Source organism: Daphnia pulicaria, chromosome 8 (assembly GCF_021234035.1).
Source record: "Daphnia pulicaria isolate SC F1-1A chromosome 8, SC_F0-13Bv2, whole genome shotgun sequence".
Classification (NCBI taxonomy): domain Eukaryota; kingdom Metazoa; phylum Arthropoda; class Branchiopoda; order Diplostraca; family Daphniidae; genus Daphnia; species Daphnia pulicaria.
Genome location: NC_060920.1, coordinates 14945152 through 14967520, shown reverse-complemented (window position 1 = coordinate 14967520; position 22369 = coordinate 14945152). Strand labels below are relative to the sequence as shown.

General features: G+C 38.2%; 3 protein-coding genes across 7 annotated transcripts; 2 read left to right on the top strand and 1 right to left on the bottom strand.

Annotated features, from left to right (window-relative positions):
* The first annotated feature begins 140 nt into the window (after positions 1-140).
* Positions 141-20787, top strand: LOC124312042 (probable chitinase 10). Of its 4 annotated transcripts, none has more exons than XM_046776450.1 (25): positions 141-340; positions 452-710; positions 785-818; positions 881-1012; positions 1087-1214; positions 1291-1417; positions 1495-1680; positions 1755-1880; positions 1959-2198; positions 16427-16668; positions 16743-16776; positions 16839-16970; positions 17045-17172; positions 17249-17375; positions 17453-17638; positions 17713-17838; positions 17917-18397; positions 18464-18498; positions 18555-18686; positions 18766-18893; positions 18961-19087; positions 19178-19363; positions 19423-19548; positions 19610-20459; positions 20568-20787. In XM_046776450.1, the coding sequence occupies exons 1-25, from the start codon at positions 289-291 to the stop codon at positions 20660-20662; spliced, it is 4419 nt and encodes a 1472-aa protein (XP_046632406.1). In that variant the 5' UTR covers positions 141-288; the 3' UTR covers positions 20663-20787. The 4 variants fall into 4 exon arrangements, with proteins under 4 accessions (XP_046632406.1, XP_046632409.1, XP_046632407.1 ...); XM_046776453.1 differs by lacking the exons at positions 16427-16668; positions 16743-16776; positions 16839-16970 and adding exons at positions 2506-2540; positions 2597-2728 and having other exon boundaries at positions 1959-2439; positions 19610-20085; positions 20239-20459; XM_046776451.1 differs by lacking the exon at positions 16427-16668 and having other exon boundaries at positions 1959-2439; positions 16742-16776.
* Positions 6456-9650, top strand: LOC124312099 (acidic mammalian chitinase-like). 2 transcript variants are annotated; one of them, XM_046776568.1, is made up of 13 exons: positions 6456-6784; positions 6908-7003; positions 7077-7335; positions 7418-7451; positions 7528-7659; positions 7738-7865; positions 7926-8055; positions 8142-8290; positions 8364-8400; positions 8484-8609; positions 8680-9069; positions 9144-9300; positions 9379-9650. In XM_046776568.1, exons 2-13 carry the CDS (start codon positions 6922-6924, stop codon positions 9447-9449), a joined length of 1695 nt encoding a protein of 564 aa, XP_046632524.1. In that variant the 5' UTR covers positions 6456-6784; positions 6908-6921; the 3' UTR covers positions 9450-9650. The 2 variants fall into 2 exon arrangements, with proteins under 2 accessions (XP_046632524.1, XP_046632525.1); XM_046776569.1 differs by having other exon boundaries at positions 6542-6784; positions 9147-9300.
* On the bottom strand, positions 12500-14384 carry LOC124312128 (26S proteasome regulatory subunit 6A-B). Its single transcript, XM_046776614.1, has 8 exons — positions 14249-14384; positions 13845-14159; positions 13561-13761; positions 13405-13507; positions 13165-13344; positions 12997-13103; positions 12712-12939; positions 12500-12638 (listed from the first exon to the last, which is right to left on the bottom strand). Exons 1-8 carry the CDS (start codon positions 14294-14296, stop codon positions 12528-12530), a joined length of 1293 nt encoding a protein of 430 aa, XP_046632570.1. The 5' UTR covers positions 14297-14384; the 3' UTR covers positions 12500-12527.
* Positions 20788-22369: the final 1582 nt, after the last annotated feature.

Below are 22369 nucleotides of genomic sequence, written 5' to 3'. Positions count from 1 at the left end.
ATTATTTGGCTTAGAAAATTGAAACCAACGTTATTCAAATTTTTATACACGATAAGATGAAGACCTTTATGTGGACTAGATTAGCTAGCGCAATATATGTTCATTTACGGATATATAAGTGCATGGTGACTCCCCCCAAAACTTATTAGTCGCAATATATTTTAGCACTGCAGGAGGCCTAATATACTACCTGGAAACAGAAATCGATATAATTGTTGTTAAGGTTACATTTCCCTTATACTGGGAATAGTAAAATTAAGCAGAGTACACTCAATAGAAGAAGAAAAAATGAGATTCCTCATTTTTGGATTAGTTCTTTGCAGTGTTTTGATGGTTGCACGTAAGTTTGTAATTATATTCATTAAAAATATCTTTTGTATACATTCACCTTAATTTGTTGATTCACGATATTCTCTGCATATAAACCAGCTCATATATATTTTTAAATCAGATTCCCAAAAAAAGATGGTGTGCTACTATGGTACATGGGCAGTGTATCGACCAGGAAACGGAAAATTCGATGTAGAGGACATTGATACCAACCTCTGCACCCACATCATTTACGGATTCACAGGACTCGGAACGGACAACACAATTCAGTGTCTCGATCCTTGGAACGACCTTTACGACGGCGGTGGAAAGGGAGCTTTGTATCGTTTCACTGGACTGAAAAGCAAAAAACCGTCGATGAAAGCGCTTGTCGCAATTGGGTAGGATTTTTTTATTGTACTAATTTTTCACTCAGAAAATATTAAAGCAATTTTTGATGTGTTTTATATGATAGTGGATGGAACGAAGGGTCCGAAAAATACTCTGTGGTAAGTTGGGAATACACCTTTTTTTCAATTTTATTACTAAATGAAAAGTTAATTTATTTCAGATGGTGTCTGATCCTGCCAAACGAGCGGTATTTGTCAACTCCGTAGTGAATTTTATAAAAAAATTCAATTTCGACGGACTTGACTTTGACTGGGAATATCCAGCTAATAGAGGCGGAATCCCTTCTGACAAGGTAAGCACTATAGTTCTATATGCTTTGCGCAGAAGTGAAAAGTAGTAAACGCTAGGTTTTATTTTCTATAACAGCAAAATTTCGTCAGCATGATTCAAGAACTGAAAAATGCTTTTGCCCCGTACGGTTGGCTGCTTACAGCTGCTGTTCCTCCTGGAAAGTCGACAATTGACAGCGCATACGATATTCCAGCGGTAGCGAGGTAAATCACTTTATAATGGTTTCTTTCACAAAGATTTATACTGAACACTGAACTGAACTGAAACACTTTTGTTTAGTAATTTGGATCAGGTCCATGTTATGACCTATGACTATCATGGGGCCTGGGAGCCGTACACTGGTTTGAATTCTCCGTTGTTCTCAAACAATCTTGTCGATAAAGGAACTGACAATATCTTGAATGCGGTATGTTAGAAATCTGACAATTATTTTATCAAAGAACGGAGCAACCCTTAAATGCTTAATTTTGTATGTTTTCCTAGAACTGGACAATTAACTACTGGATCTCGAATGGCGTACCTCGTTCTAAAATCATTTTCGGGATGCCACTTTATGGTCGCGGATTTGTTCTTGACAATCCGTCTGTAAATGGCTTCTATGCTCCAGCCGCTCTTCCTATTCCCGATGGACCCTATACGAGGCAAAATGGAACATGGGGATATAACGAGGTAAATTCATTTTCAGGATTCTAAAGTTACCGATTTTTTAAAAAGTAAAATAATTTTTAAAAATGTATCGTCAGATTTGCGAGAAACTTAAATATGAAGCTGGATGGACAGTTGTTCGTGACTCATGCTACATGTCTCCTTACGCAGTCAAGGGAAATCTTTGGATAGGATACGATGACCAACAGTCATTGCGGGCTAAGGTTCGAATTTATTTCTTGCGGTTTTTAAACATGCAATAAGTTATTGATGTGTTCTTTTCTTCTTTGTTTTAACTCAAGGGTCAAATGATTGCTGCCATGAATTTGGGTGGTGCACTAATTTGGGACATGGACACTGACGATTTCCGCGGCCTTTGCTATGGAACAACATTCATTTTGACCAAAACAGTTATCGATGCCATGAACGGGCCAACTAACCTCATGCCAAGTCCGAGTTATCCTTGTAGAACTGATACTACATTAACAACTACATCCGTAAGCACAACTACTGCAACTCCTCCTTCAATGAAGAAAAAGATGGTGTGCTACTATGGTACATGGGCAGTGTATCGACCAGGAAACGGAAAATTCGATGTAGAGGACATTGATACCAACCTCTGCACCCACATCATTTACGGATTCACAGGACTCGGAACGGACAACACAATTCAGTGTCTCGATCCTTGGAACGACCTTTACGAAGGCGGTGGAAAGGGAGCTTTGTATCGTTTCACTGGACTGAAAAGCAAAAACCCGTCGATGAAAGCGCTTGTCGCAATTGGTAATGAGTATTGAATTGGTATATAAGCTAAATTCTTCAAGCAAAACTCATTTCATCTTTATACAGGTGGATGGAATGAAGGCTCTGAAAAGTACTCAGTGGTTAGTCTAAAAATTTACTTGTGGTGTATTCAAAACTGAAAATAATCTTCTTTCAGATGGTTTCTGATCCAGCCAAAAGATCAATCTTCGTTAATTCCGTAGTGAACTTCATTAGGAAATATGGCTTTGATGGTCTAGATTTCGACTGGGAATATCCAGCTAATAGAGGAGGAATCCCATCTGATAAGGTAAAGTACTAAAGTTGTGTGTGTGTTTTGTGCAGGAATGAGGAGAATGTGATAAACAAAAAGCTTTTTCCCATTGCAGCAAAATTTCGTCAGCATGATTCAAGAATTGAGAAATGCTTTTGCCCCGTACGGTTGGCTGCTTACAGCTGCTGTTCCTCCTGGAAAGTCGACAATTGACAGCGCATACGATATTCCAGCGGTAGCGAGGTAAATCACTTTATAATGGTTTCTTTCGCAAAGACATCATATTATTAACTGAAACGCTTTTTTTCAGTATTTTGGATCAGGTCCATGTTATGACCTATGACTATCATGGGGCCTGGGAGCCGTACACTGGTTTGAATTCTCCGTTATTCTCAAATCCTTATGTCGACAAAGGAACTGACAATATTTTGAACGCGGTAGGTGTTTAAACTTAACATTTGCTTTCTTATTAGAAACAGAAACTTACGTAGCTGAATCATCAAACGCTCAATTTTGAATTTTTTTAGAACTGGACGATCAATTACTGGATTTCGAATGGTGTACCTCGTTCTAAAATTATCTTTGGTATGCCACTTTATGGTCGCGGATTTGTTCTTGACAATCCTTCCGTAAACGGCTTCTATGCACCAGCTGCTCTTCCTATTCCCGACGGACCGTACACTAGACAAAATGGAACATGGGGTTTTAATGAGGTAAGGCTGTAATTATGAAGGCAATGATACAAGTTATTAAACAATTCCATTACCTTCAGATTTGCGAGAAGTTCAAATATGAATCTGGATGGACAGTTGTTCGTGATTCGTGTTATCAATCTCCCTATGCAGTCAAGGGAAATCTTTGGATAGGATACGATGATCAACAGTCATTGAGAACAAAGGTTGGAATTCATTTTGAGGGATGCGAAAAAATTTCACATATTTGTTTTCTCTGTTATGTAGGGTCAAATGATTGCTGCTATGAATTTGGGTGGTGCACTAATTTGGGACATGGACACTGACGATTTCCGCGGCCTTTGCTATGGAACAACATTCATTTTGACCAAAACAGTTATCGATGCCATGAATGGTCCAACTAATCTTATGCCAACTAATCCATGCGCAACAACATTTACATCAACTACCCCGACGACAACTACTACTCGGACGACTACTCCAACAACAACAACCACCCCAACAACCACTACTACTCCGACGACAACAACTACTCCAACAACAACCACTCCGACCACAACTACTACTCGGACAACCACCCCGACAACCACTACTACTCCGACGACAACAACTACTCCAACAACAACCACTCCGACCACAACTACTACTCGGACAACCACCCCGACAACCACTACTACTCCGACGACAACAACAACTCCAACAACAACCACTCCAACCACAACTACTACTCGGACAACCACCCCAACAACCACTACTACTCCGACGACAACAACTACTCCAACAACAACCACTCCGACCACAACTACTACTCGGACAACCACCCCGACAACCACTACTACGACGACGACAACAACTACTCCAACAACAACAACCACTCCGACCACAATTACTACTCGGACAACCACTACTACTCCGACAACAACTACTACTCGGGCAACAACAACTACAACAACTACTCTCCCAATAACGTCGATTGCAACAATACATCCACCCAGTTATTACTGCAAAAGAGAAGGATATAATGCTGATCCGGACGACTGCGGTGTTTTCCATCAGTGTGTATACTACACTGAAACTGGATGGCAGGATTTCGTTCAACCGTGTGCGCCGGGAACCGGTAAGTTCGCATTACGTATGATAATAATAAAACATGACTATAACCCATTATTTTTAAGTTTTTCTTCCAAAATTTTACAATTTCTTATTTCTCTACAAAAAATTTCAGTATTCAGTGAGAGCATGTACACATGCGCCCAACCAGAATTGGTCCCGGGATGTGAATTCTACTACGAAAATAAAACCACGCAACAGATATCTTAAATCTTGCAGCAATTGTTCTATATTTCGATCAACTCTATTGGATCAATTTACCGCAATTTTTTAAAATTTCATTTTCTTTACAGGGTGGTGGAAAATTTCTGTGAAATATATTCAATTAATTACAAGTTCATACTAAATTCTAAATGAATTATTTTACATATTTTATGTTCAAACTTTTCTTTCCTTGTTTCAAAATTCTTTTAACTAGATCATATTATCTGTACACTGTACATGGCTCGTACAGTACTTAACTCTTTTTAATTATTTCGTATCATGTTGTTCTTGGAAAATTGAAACATAAACAAAAAGCCTTTTACACACCAATATGAGAACGAATTAAAAAAGCTACGACGCACCAAACAAAAGTTGCAGCAAGAAACGTTGGTTGGACGGGCTATTGTTTATCCTCGCAGGACTTTTGGTTTTATGAATAGTATACTATAGTGTTTTGAAACCAAGTGTAAGTGTGTGTGTGTGTTAGTTAGAAGCATGGCCGCTTCTGTTAGGAGAAACCACTGTGCCTTCCTTTTCAATGAAAGATTATAATCAGATTCAATAAGTCATTTATTCAAAGTTATTCCTGTTTTTTTTAAAGAAAATGGACTTTGGGGTCGTCAGTTTGCTGAAACTTATTGGGTTTGGGGCACGAATCACGTGACACGTATTAGTTCTTTCACTCTTTGATTTATAATTTTTAACTACAGGAAATCATAAAGCCATTACTATAGTAATAAAAACCTATCACAATGGATTTTAGATTATAATCTAAAATCCATTGTGATAGGTGTTCATCAGTCAGTAAAAAAATATATGGGAGGGAGTTGGTAGGGCCTACAGATAAATTAAGTAGCTGAAATATATGCTGTCTATTGTCAGTGTAAGAGTCTGTGGGAGTATTTGCTGTATGCTACATTAGGTATTACAGGTAAGTTTGAATTTAATTTCTTACTAAATATATAGTAAAATTGACCTATATGAAATTGTTCCAATGTGAAATGTGAAAAAGTGTTCCTGTCAAGTGTTTGACATTTCTCTTAAGCTCATTCTTATCCATTGAAATTTATACCATCTTTATTAAAGGATGAACTCTGACATCAACAAATATTTGTTAGTGATTTACTGTTTTACTTTAACAAAAGGTCAAAAAATTTGATTTTAGTTGTTTGATTGGTCTTATCATTTTCTTAAGGTCAGGTATAATCTATAGTATGATCTCGTGTAATAAATATGTCTTCAGTTTTACGCGCGGTAGTCAGCTAGGCGCTGGGAAAATATCGGTGAAAATATTTGAGTCTGCTTAAAGTATTTAGTGTATCCGACTAATTCTGATGACATTTTTACGGGGGATTATTTGTTATTGCTTTCATAGGGATCATCAAGCGATAGACATCGAACGTCCGCAGAAAGAATTGTGATACTCAGGCCTACCCTTGCATCCCCTTACATTACCCAGTAACCTATATATCTTTAACCTTTAGAATCAGCTGTATGTCTATCCCTTTCGGCATGCAAGCTATGGATTTTTACAGCTACGGCTAACTTTATACAGCATTTGTTATTTGCGAAACAACGTACCCGTTATAGTTTATTGTAATACTAAGTAATGACGTGATCAGTTAATCTTCTGGAATATGTTAAGCCTTAAAGTCATAAAATAAGATATCAAGGCAACCATCAAGGTTTGAAATCACTAAATGATTGCTGAATATCCGTATATCCTCTTTCCCTTACAGGTGTTTGGGTGCATTCCAATAGATAAGGTTATTTCATACTGTGACGACATGCAACGAAATAAAAATTGGATGAAGAAAAGCGATGCAATTCTCACAAAGGACCGCTGGGATTTGAATCCTTCTCCTTTTCCCATATTAACTATATCCGACCATATCTTCTCGATCTTAACTGTAAACAAGTGTGAAAACACCTGAAAGAGGCAATAATCTTGACATTTCACGGGAATAAAAAGGGCATTATTTGTGCCGTTACACACAGTCGTCAATTTGAAATCACGTGGATAAGAAATCCCTTCACAACAGACCGACAGAATTTTTTCGTTATACTTCGTCGAGTGGATAGGCTGGTAAGTAAATTTTTGCTCAAATATTAAATCAGTAAAAATAATTGTCGTCGTTGCTTGTAGGTTTTCAACGCCTGATATATTGGCATTAAAGTTTAAAATAACATTGTATTATTTAATTTACAGATTTTACTAGAAAAATGAAGGTAGTAGGCTTATTAGCGTGCTGCGTATTTGCAGTTGCTATTCACTTTTCGAATGGCGCTGCAGTTGAACCTAAAGGTAGGGTAAAGTTCGTTATGTACTTTAAGAAATCAAAATTTTAAATTATGATCTCTGTTTGATAATAACGAAGCTGGAGGAAAAAGCATGGTGTGCTATTACGGAAGCTGGGCGGTCTATCGGCCGGGAAATGGCAAGTTTGACGTTGAGCAAATTGACCCGTTCCTCTGCACGCACATCATCTACGGATTCACTGGACTTGGTACCGATAACACCATGATACCTTTGGATCCTTGGAACGATCTCTACGACAACTGGGGCAAAGGAGCTTTCCTAAGATTCACCGGGTTGAAACAAAAAAACCCGAATTTGAAAGCCCTGATAGCCATTGGGTTAGTTACCGTATATTTAACAATATTTAACATTAAAAAATTTTGTACATAAAATTGATTGCGGCAAATTTTTTATTTTTAGAGGATGGAACGAAGGATCAGAAAAATATTCAAGAGTAAGTTTCGTTTTTAGACCGATAAATTTCATAAGACGTAGCAAAAACAAATTTTATTTTTGTTTCGCTCTTAAAGATGGTGTCTGACCCCGCAAAAAGAGCTACATTTGTTAACTCGGTGGTTAATTTCATTAAGAAATATAACTTTGATGGCTTGGATTTTGACTGGGAATATCCTGCAAATAGAGGTGGTGTTCCTTCGGACAAGGTAAATCTTTATTTTCCGATATCTCAAATGATACTGGATTTAAGTTGGAGACGAACTAATATTTGATTTCATTTTCAGCAAAATTATATCAGTATGATTCGCGAATTGAAAAATGCATTTACGCCATACGGTTGGTTGCTTACAGCTGCTGTTTCTCCTGGAAAGTCGACAATTGATTCTGCGTATGATATTCCGGCCTTAGCAGGGTAAACGATCAAGCGCAATACAATTAGTTTCAGTTTAGTGCATTTCTACGCTTCTTTTAGTATCCTGGATCAGGTTCATGTCATGAATTATGATTACCACGGAAGCTGGGAAACTTATACTGGACTGAATGCGCCTTTGTACGCCAACCCCAACTACGATCTTACAATGGACAACCAATTTTTGAATGCGGTGAGTCTAATCTAAATGTAGTAACAATTTCTTCAAAACTTAAAGTAATAACTAAATGTTTCTATTTGGCGATAAAACGGACACAGAACTGGACAATTTATTACTGGCTTTCAAATGGAGTACCTCCCTCTAAGATTATTATGGGTATGCCACTTTACGGTCGCGGATTCCAGCTAGATAATTCAGCTAAAAATGGTTTCTATGCAAACGCTGCTAATCCTATCCCGGCTGGACCGTACGTATATTATTGAAATCATTTTTTAAAAAATCGAAATAATCAGACATTTAAAAATATTACTTGCGTATAGTTACACACAACAAGCCGGCACATGGGGATACAATGAAGTAAGCAAAATAGCTGGGAGAAAAAGCGCTGTGATGTTCCGTGTATTAACTGAACTTATCGATTTCGTTTTTCACTTAATCAGATTTGCGAGAAATTCAAAGCCGACGGTACTTGGACTGTGGTTAGAGACTCTTGCTATCAAACACCATACGCCTACAAGAACAATTTATGGATTGGCTATGATGACGAGCAATCTTTAAGGAATAAGGTAGAATTTTTGTATTGATTAATTTTTTTTTTACAGAAAATTGACATTAGTTTCCTTCCCACTAAAACAGGGTAAGTATATCGCGGCCATGAATCTAGGAGGCGCTCTTACCTGGTCGATAGAAACTGACGACTTCAGAGGATACTGTCATGGAACACCTTTTATCTTGACAAAATCGATTGTTGAGGCCATGAACGGACCTACAAACCTCATGCCAACTAACCCTTGTGCATCAGGTTATGTCCCACCACCACCTCCTCCTGATACTACTACTAAGCCTACTACTATCCAAACTACTACTCCTAATAAAGTTCCTACAACTACAACAGCCGCTCCTAGTACAACTACTACTAAAATAAGTACTAACCCGACTCCCACAATTACCTCGACTCCACCCTCGACTCCTTCTTGCACTTGTGTTGTTCCTACTGGCACTCCAGCTCCCCCAGTAACCACTACGGTACGCAACAAAATCTGACGAGAATTCAATAAGAACTTATTTTATATGACCAATATGTTTTGGCAACATGTCAACAGGCATCATCAGGTGGAACGACTTCGGAACCTAATTCCGTTTGTAAGAAAGAAGGCCTGAACGCCGATCCAAACGACTGTGGGATATTTTACCAATGCATAACCCAAGCAAGTAACGGATGGCTTGTGTACACCCAGCACTGTGCAGCGGGAACGGGTAAAACAAAATTTTAAAGCCATGTCGGCACTCGTCAGTTGTTCCACAACTTACATTTTAATATCTCGTTTCCTTTAGTTTTCAATGCCAAGATAGACGTTTGCGACTTTCCACAAAAGGTTCCAGGATGCGAGAACTATTACGGATAACAAAACAAAAGACAGAAGACTATTTCATCAATACATTTTAGGATTCTAGTAATGAAGCAAAAAAATGTGTCACATTTCCATTGTTTCATTGTAGTACAGTCTGCATTCTATTCTGCATTTACGTGATTTTTTTTTATTGAAAATAAGTTTGTTTCTATTGTACAAAAAACGCAATTAACATATATAATTGGCGATAAATTTGCGATTTTCTGCACGGAACTACTTTACTTTATACATCATATTAGTCACTGGCCTTTTATGAAAATCACATTTCGACATTTCTCGTTACTTCAGGAAAAAAAGTAGTTCTTCAACTGCAATCAAAGGTGCCGCCAAATAAAAAAAAAACTTTACTTCAACTGAGTTCACGGAGAGTAAATAAATTACACCAAACAAATCTATGCAGTACTTTTCCTGTTGCACGTTAAAATGGTGGATTAAACTGCACCGACAAAGCCAAGCTTATCTTGCCGCTCATAAAGCTTTCTCATCATTACATAGGCATTGTAAAACTATTGCACACTTCACACATAGTTACCAGCATGGGAAATTAGTAATCCAGCCTGTAGAATATTAACCTTCAGTGATCAAACAACAAATTGTGAGTTGCAATTCATTGGTTTGACAGGCTTTGCACCTGAGCTGACCGTGACACACTGGTGACACACTATGGCAATCATTTCATACCCCTTGTTTTGATATCTCGTTACGGTTGCGCCAGTCTAATGTTTACATTTGCGCAGTTAAGTTTATACAACACCAATACACAGAATGTCGGAATGTCGCTTAATTATCAAACCTAATTTCAATGAGCTTCACACCTATGGGTTGACCATTGTACACCTGTGCATGCACATTACAGCATTACGTAATATGGGAAATACCCGACACTTGGAGACAAGTCTTTTCACATCATGTTTACAAAAATAGGCCTACTTTGTTACCTGTAAACTATAAACTTGCTCCAATATTCCGTAGCGGTAAAAACTCAACTAAAAAAGCCCTCGAGGCAATCCATAATATCTCTCTGAGGAGTGAACCGCACAAAATATATGCAGAGAAAATTTTCTCCCCTAACGAACGGTTTTAACCCCATTCCTTACCCAGACTTGAAGAAGTCTGCGTTACTCTTTCGAAGTAGAAAAAGAAAAGAAAAAAAGAAAGAGATTTCTAGAATTTGTTTCGTAACTTTAGGATAGGGGATAGCTGAGAAAAAAAGGTGTTTTTGTGCAGACTGCAGAACTTCACCTTCAAGTCGTTTGGTACGTAACATGATTTTGTTTTGACAAGTTGGGGTCAACTCTTTTCCCTATCGACAGGCACGCATGTAAATTCACGAGTCTGAACAAACAAATTGCAGACGTTGTGTGTTCCGTCCGTCCGTCCGTTGGCTCGTTTCGTGAGCGAGAAAACAAAAATCCAGAACTTTTGCAGAGCTGTGCAAAAGATGCGTCATCGTTTTTGACACAATTTATTATCCTCGCTCGTATGCGCGTTGTTGTATAGTGAAAACAGTTTGGGAGGGCCAAAAGTCACACGGGCGTAATGGCGATAATATTTGCTGAGATCCGCGCAACAGCGTTCCTTTTTTTTAAATTTTTCCTCCCCATTGTCGCCCAGCCAAAAAGGAGAAATGCCAACGTCAGGTTGTTCTCGCCGTTGTTGTTGTTGCTGTTCATTTAAATCACTCGGCGGATAGGTTTACACGCGCTCTCAAGTTGTTGTTGGACGAAACAAAAGGGGCATCAGTTGGCGCAAGAGAAAAATATTCAGCAGAACTGTCAAAGGTTCAAGTTTGGTTTTAGGGGGGACCCGACCGAACCACTTTTTGGTTGTTTCTCACGTAAACTGCGTCGTATATCAACGTGCAGGTGTGTTGTGGGGTAACTGGAGAGGAGACTATTGATAAGGCGACTGGAGTCGACAGTCAATAACCCAACCTGCCGGTGCTGCGCATTTAGTCTGGCACTTGCACGGAAACACATCGTCGCCCATTTGGCGCTCTTCTTCCTTTTTGTCTCGTTTGTATTTCCCCTCACGGTGACTATTTTTTAAAGATTTCTCTCTTTTCCCGTCGCTTGCAGTTTCTCTGTATAACGACGGACGGAGCGCTTATTTCTCTCCTTGAACTCACGAACGTTGGTGAACTGGCCCTCAAGAGGACATGATCACACCGTGCGTCAAACGGGTCAACTTTCTATAGCGCGTCCATTTGTATCAACTGCTGACTTGCCTGTTTCGAAAGAGATATGAGTCGTCCTATTTAATATCGGGGAAATGAGATACAAGTTCACGATGAAAATCCACATGTTGAGTTCTTCTTTTATTAATCGCCATTTTCTTTCACCCCGTGTTGTGAAAGCTTTTGGTAATTGGAGGCTGGAGCCTCGTCGCTATGGTAGCGTCTGAGAATGTTTCCGAGAAATATTTGTTGAATGTTTGAATACTAATTGCGCATACAGGAACCGGACGGATTTTTCTTTACCCTTTTCCTAACTTTATTCATCACCCATGTCTTTCAGCCCTTCCCTTTCTAAAAAAAAGATCACGTCATTTCTAGTCCCCCCTCTCTCTCTCCTAAACACAGACGATCCCCTCGAAAAAATTGCTGTTATCCGAATGTAATATTTATTGGAAAGTATCGGTAGTAGGAATGATAAAAGAGCCTCAGGGGGGTTAGAAAGAAGAGACGGAGGTGGTTGGTTTGCATCGATTAACTGGCCAATGGATTTGTTTTTCTTTTCTCGAATGTCAAGGGGAATAGACCACCTACCAAGTCGACTGAGAACCTTGCTGGAATAAATACGACCCTCGACCCTTGAATAAAAAACACAAGCTGGCTCAACTTCAACTATAGCGCTTTAGCTAGATGTATATAAACATCGAGGAGAACCACCATCATCAGCCAGACAGGAATCTATGAAAAATATTATTTCTTGACGGAGAATTTTTGTTTTATGATTGTCTGGCACCTCTGTTATGTTTTGAAATTTAGATGTACGAAATGGTAGATTTAAATATTCGATCAAATGGTTCCCAACGAATTAAAGTAAAGTGGCAAAACAAAGGACGATTTATTCAAGCATAGTAATTCAAATTAGCCTTCTTCTTAGCTTGGACTTCGACAATCGCGTCCATGAAGTCTTCATGAGTAACCATAGTGGCTTCGCGGCGTAAGGCGATCATGCCCTAGAGAAGAATACACGAGATGCCATTCGTTAGCCAATGATGCGGTTAAATAGTATAACGAACGGCTACTTACAGCTTCAACGCAGACAGCTTTGCATTGGGCGCCGTTGAAATCCTCAGTTGAACGAGAGAGTTCCTCAAAGTTAACATCGGGAGAGACGTTCATTTTGCGGGAATGAATTTGCATGATGCGAGCACGAGCTTCTTCGTTCGGATGAGGGAATTCAATTTTACGATCCAAACGACCAGAACGGAGCAGAGCAGGATCTAAAATATCCACTCGGTTCGTGGCGGCAATCACCTGAAAATAGAAATGAATTAACAGATAGTTTTCAAGAATTGAAATTGAATATTCCACCTTGATGTCAGTAGTAGAGCTGAAACCGTCCAATTGATTGAGTAATTCCAACATAGTGCGCTGCACTTCACGATCTCCTGCCTTTTCAGAATCGAAACGCTTTGTTCCTACGAACAAGGATGATGAAAGCTGCTTCTTTTGGAAAAAGATCTTTTATGAAGAACTTACCAATAGCATCAAGCTCATCGATGAAGATAATAGCTGGTGCTTTTTCTTTAGCCAGGGCGAACGCATCTCGTACCAATTTGGCACCGTCACCGATAAACATTTGAACTAACTGAGGACCAGCCAACTTCAAGAAAGTAGATTTTGTCTGAGCAGCACAGGCACGAGCCAACAATGTTTTGCCTACAACACAATGGAAAATTTAAAAAGGGTTTGACCATAGATGAATAATATGCTTTATACCAGTTCCTGGTGGACCATACAGGAGAACACCTTTGGGTGGCTGGATGCCAAGATTTACAAATCTTTCTTTGTGAGTCATTGGAAGGACTACTGCTTCAATTAACTAGAAAGTGATTTAGTCAACAGATTTTTTTAGAAGTAGAAATCACTGAATACCTCTTGGATTTGTTTATCAAGACCACCAACATCAGAATACTGTTCTGTAGGTCTTTCATCCACTTCCATAGCCTTTACTCTGGAGTCGTATTCAGCTGGAAGAGTTTCAAGAATAAGATATGAATCTTTATTAACACCAACCAAGTCTCCTGGCTTTAATTTCTCAGCATCCACCAGACCAATAACGGGCAGGAAATAAGTCTATGGAAGGGTAAACAAATGGTAAACCATTGACATATTGGCTTACAAATGCAATTAGTAATTTTTTTTATGAAGATATTTACCTGTCGTGTTGATGTTTTGATAACAGCACATTTTCCCTTCCGTTGTGAATCAAGGTCCACATTTGCTCCATCTTCTTCACCGAGATCTTGGGGGTCAACGTCAAGCAATTCAATCACATTAGAAACCAAATAGGGCAATGTCTTGTTGACTTTGATCTTTTCAGTATTCTCCTTGATTTTTTCTTTTTGTGCTTGCAATTCATGAGAGATTCTCATCACCTCGCTTTTCATAATTTTAACTTCATTGTCGAGTAACCGGGTTCGACTGACAACTTCTTCAGTTGACATCTTAAGAACTTCCTCCCCCAGGGATTCCTATTGAAACATAATGAAAAACCATTTTATTATCAAAAATACAATTAGTGATTATCAATTGTAATTGTCAATTGATGCAAAATACATACATCTCCTTCCCAGATAGATTTGTCATCCAAAGTTTTTGTGGCCGCCATGATGACAATGAAAGTTTAACAGAATCGCCAGACCAAGTGATCCGTCGGCTGCAGTATCCCATTGATGCTACTTCCGCTAGATGGCCAAACATAAGATGTCAAATCTCTCCGATAGAGGAGTTTTAAATGACATAATTCAAAAATGTTCGTGACTAATCATGGTTTTTCGGCTCTGCGGCTCAAGCAAAATAAATACAGATAAACTTCCTATCTGAAACTGAAAGGATCTAATGTAAAGTTTTAAAAATTCCTAGGAGAGTACGGAAAAATGACCTCAAGTCGCAAGCAAATGCTAATACTCGACTCTAGTACTCGTCGGCTCGCAATCACTTGTATATTTCTGTACCAAGTTACCTCTCACAAATAACTAAAACATGCAGTGATGATGCGCAATCATTTCAACTTTACTACTTGATTAAGGCCGTAAAGGGCTAAGCTTGATTAAGAAAAGCGCGCGGAGTTTCCTGTTTCGCAAAACTTTCCGAGCTTTACTGCTACCGATGCTTTTTGGCTGTTAATTAAAGTAGCCATTAAGGGAAATAAAATCACACACTAATATGTGTTTCACGGTGTGTTTCTCAAGTGACAGGTCTAAAATCCTAGATTTTTTAAAAAGATCTGACATTTCATTTATTACGGGGAGTTTTGTTTCCCCCTCTATTTCGGCATTTTTACTGCTGTTTACTCAGTCTCTCAACGTAAGCTAGTATAAGTATAGAAGAGAAGCGTCGTCTGAGCTGTTTTGTTTCGAAAACGAAATTTGAAGTTTAAGATAAGAGGCAAAACGGAATAATGGCATTCGAAATTCAGCTAAAGGTAAAATTCAACATGAAATAATTAAGTGATAAAGATATTATTTTTAAATGTTTAAAGTTTTCGAAAACATCTTGATACACACAACATTTCCTATTTCCTATTTGCTTTTTGAGATTAAATTTGAAACATTTTTGAATTTGAAAAACATTTAATAATCGAAGTCCTAAATTGTGAAATAAACATAAGTATAAGTTGCTTGTCATAAAATTACTACAGTGTTGATTTTCCTGCAGGAAATCACAAGTTGATGTAGAAAACCATCATGTTGATATTAGATAAAACATGCTGGTAAAACATTTCAATTGGTCTTGCACATTTTCTTTAACTATTTTATGCTGCAGTGTCCATTGTAGCTTCAAGGAAAATGTATTATTGTTTGCAATTTTAAGCATTCTGATTATTTGTTAGGGCAAACCACCTGTGTTTCACAATTTATTAATCAAAATTGTTGAAAGATTTTCAAATTCAATTATAATTTAACTTTAATCTCTAAAAGCAAAGTGCAAAGCTAGAAAATTTATGATCAAGAGGGAGCTGCCGCCACAACGACTGACCACCGGCCCCCTCTTGGTTCTGCAGTAGGCTTTGCACTTGTCTGTGAGCATTAAACCAACTAAGATTGCACTACCGCTACTTACAAAACGCAGCCGACCGCAAAACACTGTAATCCAATAAGCTTAGGAGTTTTATATGACAACCTTCCTAAATTTTATCAAATTTTAAGCCTTACGATAGTACGGTATTTATTTGTTACGAATTTACGTAATTAGACACGCTGTTTCGTAAGCTACTATTTTACACCCAGCACGCACGCACATAGATTGTGAAATTCTATATGTACGCGTAATTATTTGGCTTAGAAAATTGAAACCAACGTTATTCAAATTTTTATACACGATAAGATGAAGACCTTTATGTGGACTAGATTAGCTAGCGCAATATATGTTCATTTACGGATATATAAGTGCATGGTGACTCCCCCCAAAACTTATTAGTCGCAATATATTTTAGCACTGCAGGAGGCCTAATATACTACCTGGAAACAGAAATCGATATAATTGTTGTTAAGGTTACATTTCCCTTATACTGGGAATAGTAAAATTAAGCAGAGTACACTCAATAGAAGAAGAAAAAATGAGATTCCTCATTTTTGGATTAGTTCTTTGCAGTGTTTTGATGGTTGCACGTAAGTTTGTAATTATATTCATTAAAAATATCTTTTGTATACATTCACCTTAATTTGTTGATTCACGATATTCTCTGCATATAAACCAGCTCATATATATTTTTAAATCAGATTCCCAAAAAAAGATGGTGTGCTACTATGGTACATGGGCAGTGTATCGACCAGGAAACGGAAAATTCGATGTAGAGGACATTGATACCAACCTCTGCACCCACATCATTTACGGATTCACAGGACTCGGAACGGACAACACAATTCAGTGTCTCGATCCTTGGAACGACCTTTACGACGGCGGTGGAAAGGGAGCTTTGTATCGTTTCACTGGACTGAAAAGCAAAAAACCGTCGATGAAAGCGCTTGTCGCAATTGGGTAGGATTTTTTTATTGTACTAATTTTTCACTCAGAAAATATTAAAGCAATTTTTGATGTGTTTTATATGATAGTGGATGGAACGAAGGGTCCGAAAAATACTCTGTGGTAAGTTGGGAATACACCTTTTTTTCAATTTTATTACTAAATGAAAAGTTAATTTATTTCAGATGGTGTCTGATCCTGCCAAACGAGCGGTATTTGTCAACTCCGTAGTGAATTTTATAAAAAAATTCAATTTCGACGGACTTGACTTTGACTGGGAATATCCAGCTAATAGAGGCGGAATCCCTTCTGACAAGGTAAGCACTATAGTTCTATATGCTTTGCGCAGAAGTGAAAAGTAGTAAACGCTAGGTTTTATTTTCTATAACAGCAAAATTTCGTCAGCATGATTCAAGAACTGAAAAATGCTTTTGCCCCGTACGGTTGGCTGCTTACAGCTGCTGTTCCTCCTGGAAAGTCGACAATTGACAGCGCATACGATATTCCAGCGGTAGCGAGGTAAATCACTTTATAATGGTTTCTTTCACAAAGATTTATACTGAACACTGAACTGAACTGAAACACTTTTGTTTAGTAATTTGGATCAGGTCCATGTTATGACCTATGACTATCATGGGGCCTGGGAGCCGTACACTGGTTTGAATTCTCCGTTGTTCTCAAACAATCTTGTCGATAAAGGAACTGACAATATCTTGAATGCGGTATGTTAGAAATCTGACAATTATTTTATCAAAGAACGGAGCAACCCTTAAATGCTTAATTTTGTATGTTTTCCTAGAACTGGACAATTAACTACTGGATCTCGAATGGCGTACCTCGTTCTAAAATCATTTTCGGGATGCCACTTTATGGTCGCGGATTTGTTCTTGACAATCCGTCTGTAAATGGCTTCTATGCTCCAGCCGCTCTTCCTATTCCCGATGGACCCTATACGAGGCAAAATGGAACATGGGGATATAACGAGGTAAATTCATTTTCAGGATTCTAAAGTTACCGATTTTTTAAAAAGTAAAATAATTTTTAAAAATGTATCGTCAGATTTGCGAGAAACTTAAATATGAAGCTGGATGGACAGTTGTTCGTGACTCATGCTACATGTCTCCTTACGCAGTCAAGGGAAATCTTTGGATAGGATACGATGACCAACAGTCATTGCGGGCTAAGGTTCGAATTTATTTCTTGCGGTTTTTAAACATGCAATAAGTTATTGATGTGTTCTTTTCTTCTTTGTTTTAACTCAAGGGTCAAATGATTGCTGCCATGAATTTGGGTGGTGCACTAATTTGGGACATGGACACTGACGATTTCCGCGGCCTTTGCTATGGAACAACATTCATTTTGACCAAAACAGTTATCGATGCCATGAACGGGCCAACTAACCTCATGCCAAGTCCGAGTTATCCTTGTAGAACTGATACTACATTAACAACTACATCCGTAAGCACAACTACTGCAACTCCTCCTTCAATGAAGAAAAAGATGGTGTGCTACTATGGTACATGGGCAGTGTATCGACCAGGAAACGGAAAATTCGATGTAGAGGACATTGATACCAACCTCTGCACCCACATCATTTACGGATTCACAGGACTCGGAACGGACAACACAATTCAGTGTCTCGATCCTTGGAACGACCTTTACGAAGGCGGTGGAAAGGGAGCTTTGTATCGTTTCACTGGACTGAAAAGCAAAAACCCGTCGATGAAAGCGCTTGTCGCAATTGGTAATGAGTATTGAATTGGTATATAAGCTAAATTCTTCAAGCAAAACTCATTTCATCTTTATACAGGTGGATGGAATGAAGGCTCTGAAAAGTACTCAGTGGTTAGTCTAAAAATTTACTTGTGGTGTATTCAAAACTGAAAATAATCTTCTTTCAGATGGTTTCTGATCCAGCCAAAAGATCAATCTTCGTTAATTCCGTAGTGAACTTCATTAGGAAATATGGCTTTGATGGTCTAGATTTCGACTGGGAATATCCAGCTAATAGAGGAGGAATCCCATCTGATAAGGTAAAGTACTAAAGTTGTGTGTGTGTTTTGTGCAGGAATGAGGAGAATGTGATAAACAAAAAGCTTTTTCCCATTGCAGCAAAATTTCGTCAGCATGATTCAAGAATTGAGAAATGCTTTTGCCCCGTACGGTTGGCTGCTTACAGCTGCTGTTCCTCCTGGAAAGTCGACAATTGACAGCGCATACGATATTCCAGCGGTAGCGAGGTAAATCACTTTATAATGGTTTCTTTCGCAAAGACATCATATTATTAACTGAAACGCTTTTTTTCAGTATTTTGGATCAGGTCCATGTTATGACCTATGACTATCATGGGGCCTGGGAGCCGTACACTGGTTTGAATTCTCCGTTATTCTCAAATCCTTATGTCGACAAAGGAACTGACAATATTTTGAACGCGGTAGGTGTTTAAACTTAACATTTGCTTTCTTATTAGAAACAGAAACTTACGTAGCTGAATCATCAAACGCTCAATTTTGAATTTTTTTAGAACTGGACGATCAATTACTGGATTTCGAATGGTGTACCTCGTTCTAAAATTATCTTTGGTATGCCACTTTATGGTCGCGGATTTGTTCTTGACAATCCTTCCGTAAACGGCTTCTATGCACCAGCTGCTCTTCCTATTCCCGACGGACCGTACACTAGACAAAATGGAACATGGGGTTTTAATGAGGTAAGGCTGTAATTATGAAGGCAATGATACAAGTTATTAAACAATTCCATTACCTTCAGATTTGCGAGAAGTTCAAATATGAATCTGGATGGACAGTTGTTCGTGATTCGTGTTATCAATCTCCCTATGCAGTCAAGGGAAATCTTTGGATAGGATACGATGATCAACAGTCATTGAGAACAAAGGTTGGAATTCATTTTGAGGGATGCGAAAAAATTTCACATATTTGTTTTCTCTGTTATGTAGGGTCAAATGATTGCTGCTATGAATTTGGGTGGTGCACTAATTTGGGACATGGACACTGACGATTTCCGCGGCCTTTGCTATGGAACAACATTCATTTTGACCAAAACAGTTATCGATGCCATGAATGGTCCAACTAATCTTATGCCAACTAATCCATGCGCAACAACATTTACATCAACTACCCCGACGACAACTACTACTCGGACGACTACTCCAACAACAACAACCACCCCAACAACCACTACTACTCCGACGACAACAACTACTCCAACAACAACCACTCCGACCACAACTACTACTCGGACAACCACCCCGACAACCACTACTACTCCGACGACAACAACTACTCCAACAACAACCACTCCGACCACAACTACTACTCGGACAACCACCCCGACAACCACTACTACTCCGACGACAACAACAACTCCAACAACAACCACTCCAACCACAACTACTACTCGGACAACCACCCCAACAACCACTACTACTCCGACGACAACAACTACTCCAACAACAACCACTCCGACCACAACTACTACTCGGACAACCACCCCGACAACCACTACTACGACGACGACAACAACTACTCCAACAACAACAACCACTCCGACCACAATTACTACTCGGACAACCACTACTACTCCGACAACAACTACTACTCGGGCAACAACAACTACAACAACTACTCTCCCAATAACGTCGATTGCAACAATACATCCACCCAGTTATTACTGCAAAAGAGAAGGATATAATGCTGATCCGGACGACTGCGGTGTTTTCCATCAGTGTGTATACTACACTGAAACTGGATGGCAGGATTTCGTTCAACCGTGTGCGCCGGGAACCGGTAAGTTCGCATTACGTATGATAATAATAAAACATGACTATAACCCATTATTTTTAAGTTTTTCTTCCAAAATTTTACAATTTCTTATTTCTCTACAAAAAATTTCAGTATTCAGTGAGAGCATGTACACATGCGCCCAACCAGAATTGGTCCCGGGATGTGAATTCTACTACGAAAATAAAACCACGCAACAGATATCTTAAATCTTGCAGCAATTGTTCTATATTTCGATCAACTCTATTGGATCAATTTACCGCAATTTTTTAAAATTTCATTTTCTTTACAGGGTGGTGGAAAATTTCTGTGAAATATATTCAATTAATTACAAGTTCATACTAAATTCTAAATGAATTATTTTACATATTTTATGTTCAAACTTTTCTTTCCTTGTTTCAAAATTCTTTTAACTAGATCATATTATCTGTACACTGTACATGGCTCGTACAGTACTTAACTCTTTTTAATTATTTCGTATCATGTTGTTCTTGGAAAATTGAAACATAAACAAAAAGCCTTTTACACACCAATATGAGAACGAATTAAAAAAGCTACGACGCACCAAACAAAAGTTGCAGCAAGAAACGTTGGTTGGACGGGCTATTGTTTATCCTCGCAGGACTTTTGGTTTTATGAATAGTATACTATAGTGTTTTGAAACCAAGTGTAAGTGTGTGTGTGTGTTAGTTAGAAGCATGGCCGCTTCTGTTAGGAGAAACCACTGTGCCTTCCTTTTCAATGAAAGATTATAATCAGATTCAATAAGTCATTTATTCAAAGTTATTCCTGTTTTTTTTAAAGAAAATGGACTTTGGGGTCGTCAGTTTGCTGAAACTTATTGGGTTTGGGGCACGAATCACGTGACACGTATTAGTTCTTTCACTCTTTGATTTATAATTTTTAACTACAGGAAATCATAAAGCCATTACTATAGTAATAAAAACCTATCACAATGGATTTTAGATTATAATCTAAAATCCATTGTGATAGGTGTTCATCAGTCAGTAAAAAAATATATGGGAGGGAGTTGGTAGGGCCTACAGATAAATTAAGTAGCTGAAATATATGCTGTCTATTGTCAGTGTAAGAGTCTGTGGGAGTATTTGCTGTATGCTACATTAGGTATTACAGGTAAGTTTGAATTTAATTTCTTACTAAATATATAGTAAAATTGACCTATATGAAATTGTTCCAATGTGAAATGTGAAAAAGTGTTCCTGTCAAGTGTTTGACATTTCTCTTAAGCTCATTCTTATCCATTGAAATTTATACCATCTTTATTAAAGGATGAACTCTGACATCAACAAATATTTGTTAGTGATTTACTGTTTTACTTTAACAAAAGGTCAAAAAATTTGATTTTAGTTGTTTGATTGGTCTTATCATTTTCTTAAGGTCAGGTATAATCTATAGTATGATCTCGTGTAATAAATATGTCTTCAGTTTTACGCGCGGTAGTCAGCTAGGCGCTGGGAAAATATCGGTGAAAATATTTGAGTCTGCTTAAAGTATTTAGTGTATCCGACTAATTCTGATGACATTTTTACGGGGGATTATTTGTTATTGCTTTCATAGGGATCATCAAGCGATAGACATCGAACGTCCGCAGAAAGAATTGTGATACTCAGGCCTACCCTTGCATCCCCTTACATTACCCAGTAACCTATATATCTTTAACCTTTAGAATCAGCTGTATGTCTATCCCTTTCGGCATGCAAGCTATGGATTTTTACAGCTACGGCTAACTTTATACAGCATTTGTTATTTGCGAAACAACGTACCCGTTATAGTTTATTGTAATACTAAGTAATGACGTGATCAGTTAATCTTCTGGAATATGTTAAGCCTTAAAGTCATAAAATAAGATATCAAGGCAACCATCAAGGTTTGAAATCACTAAATGATTGCTGAAT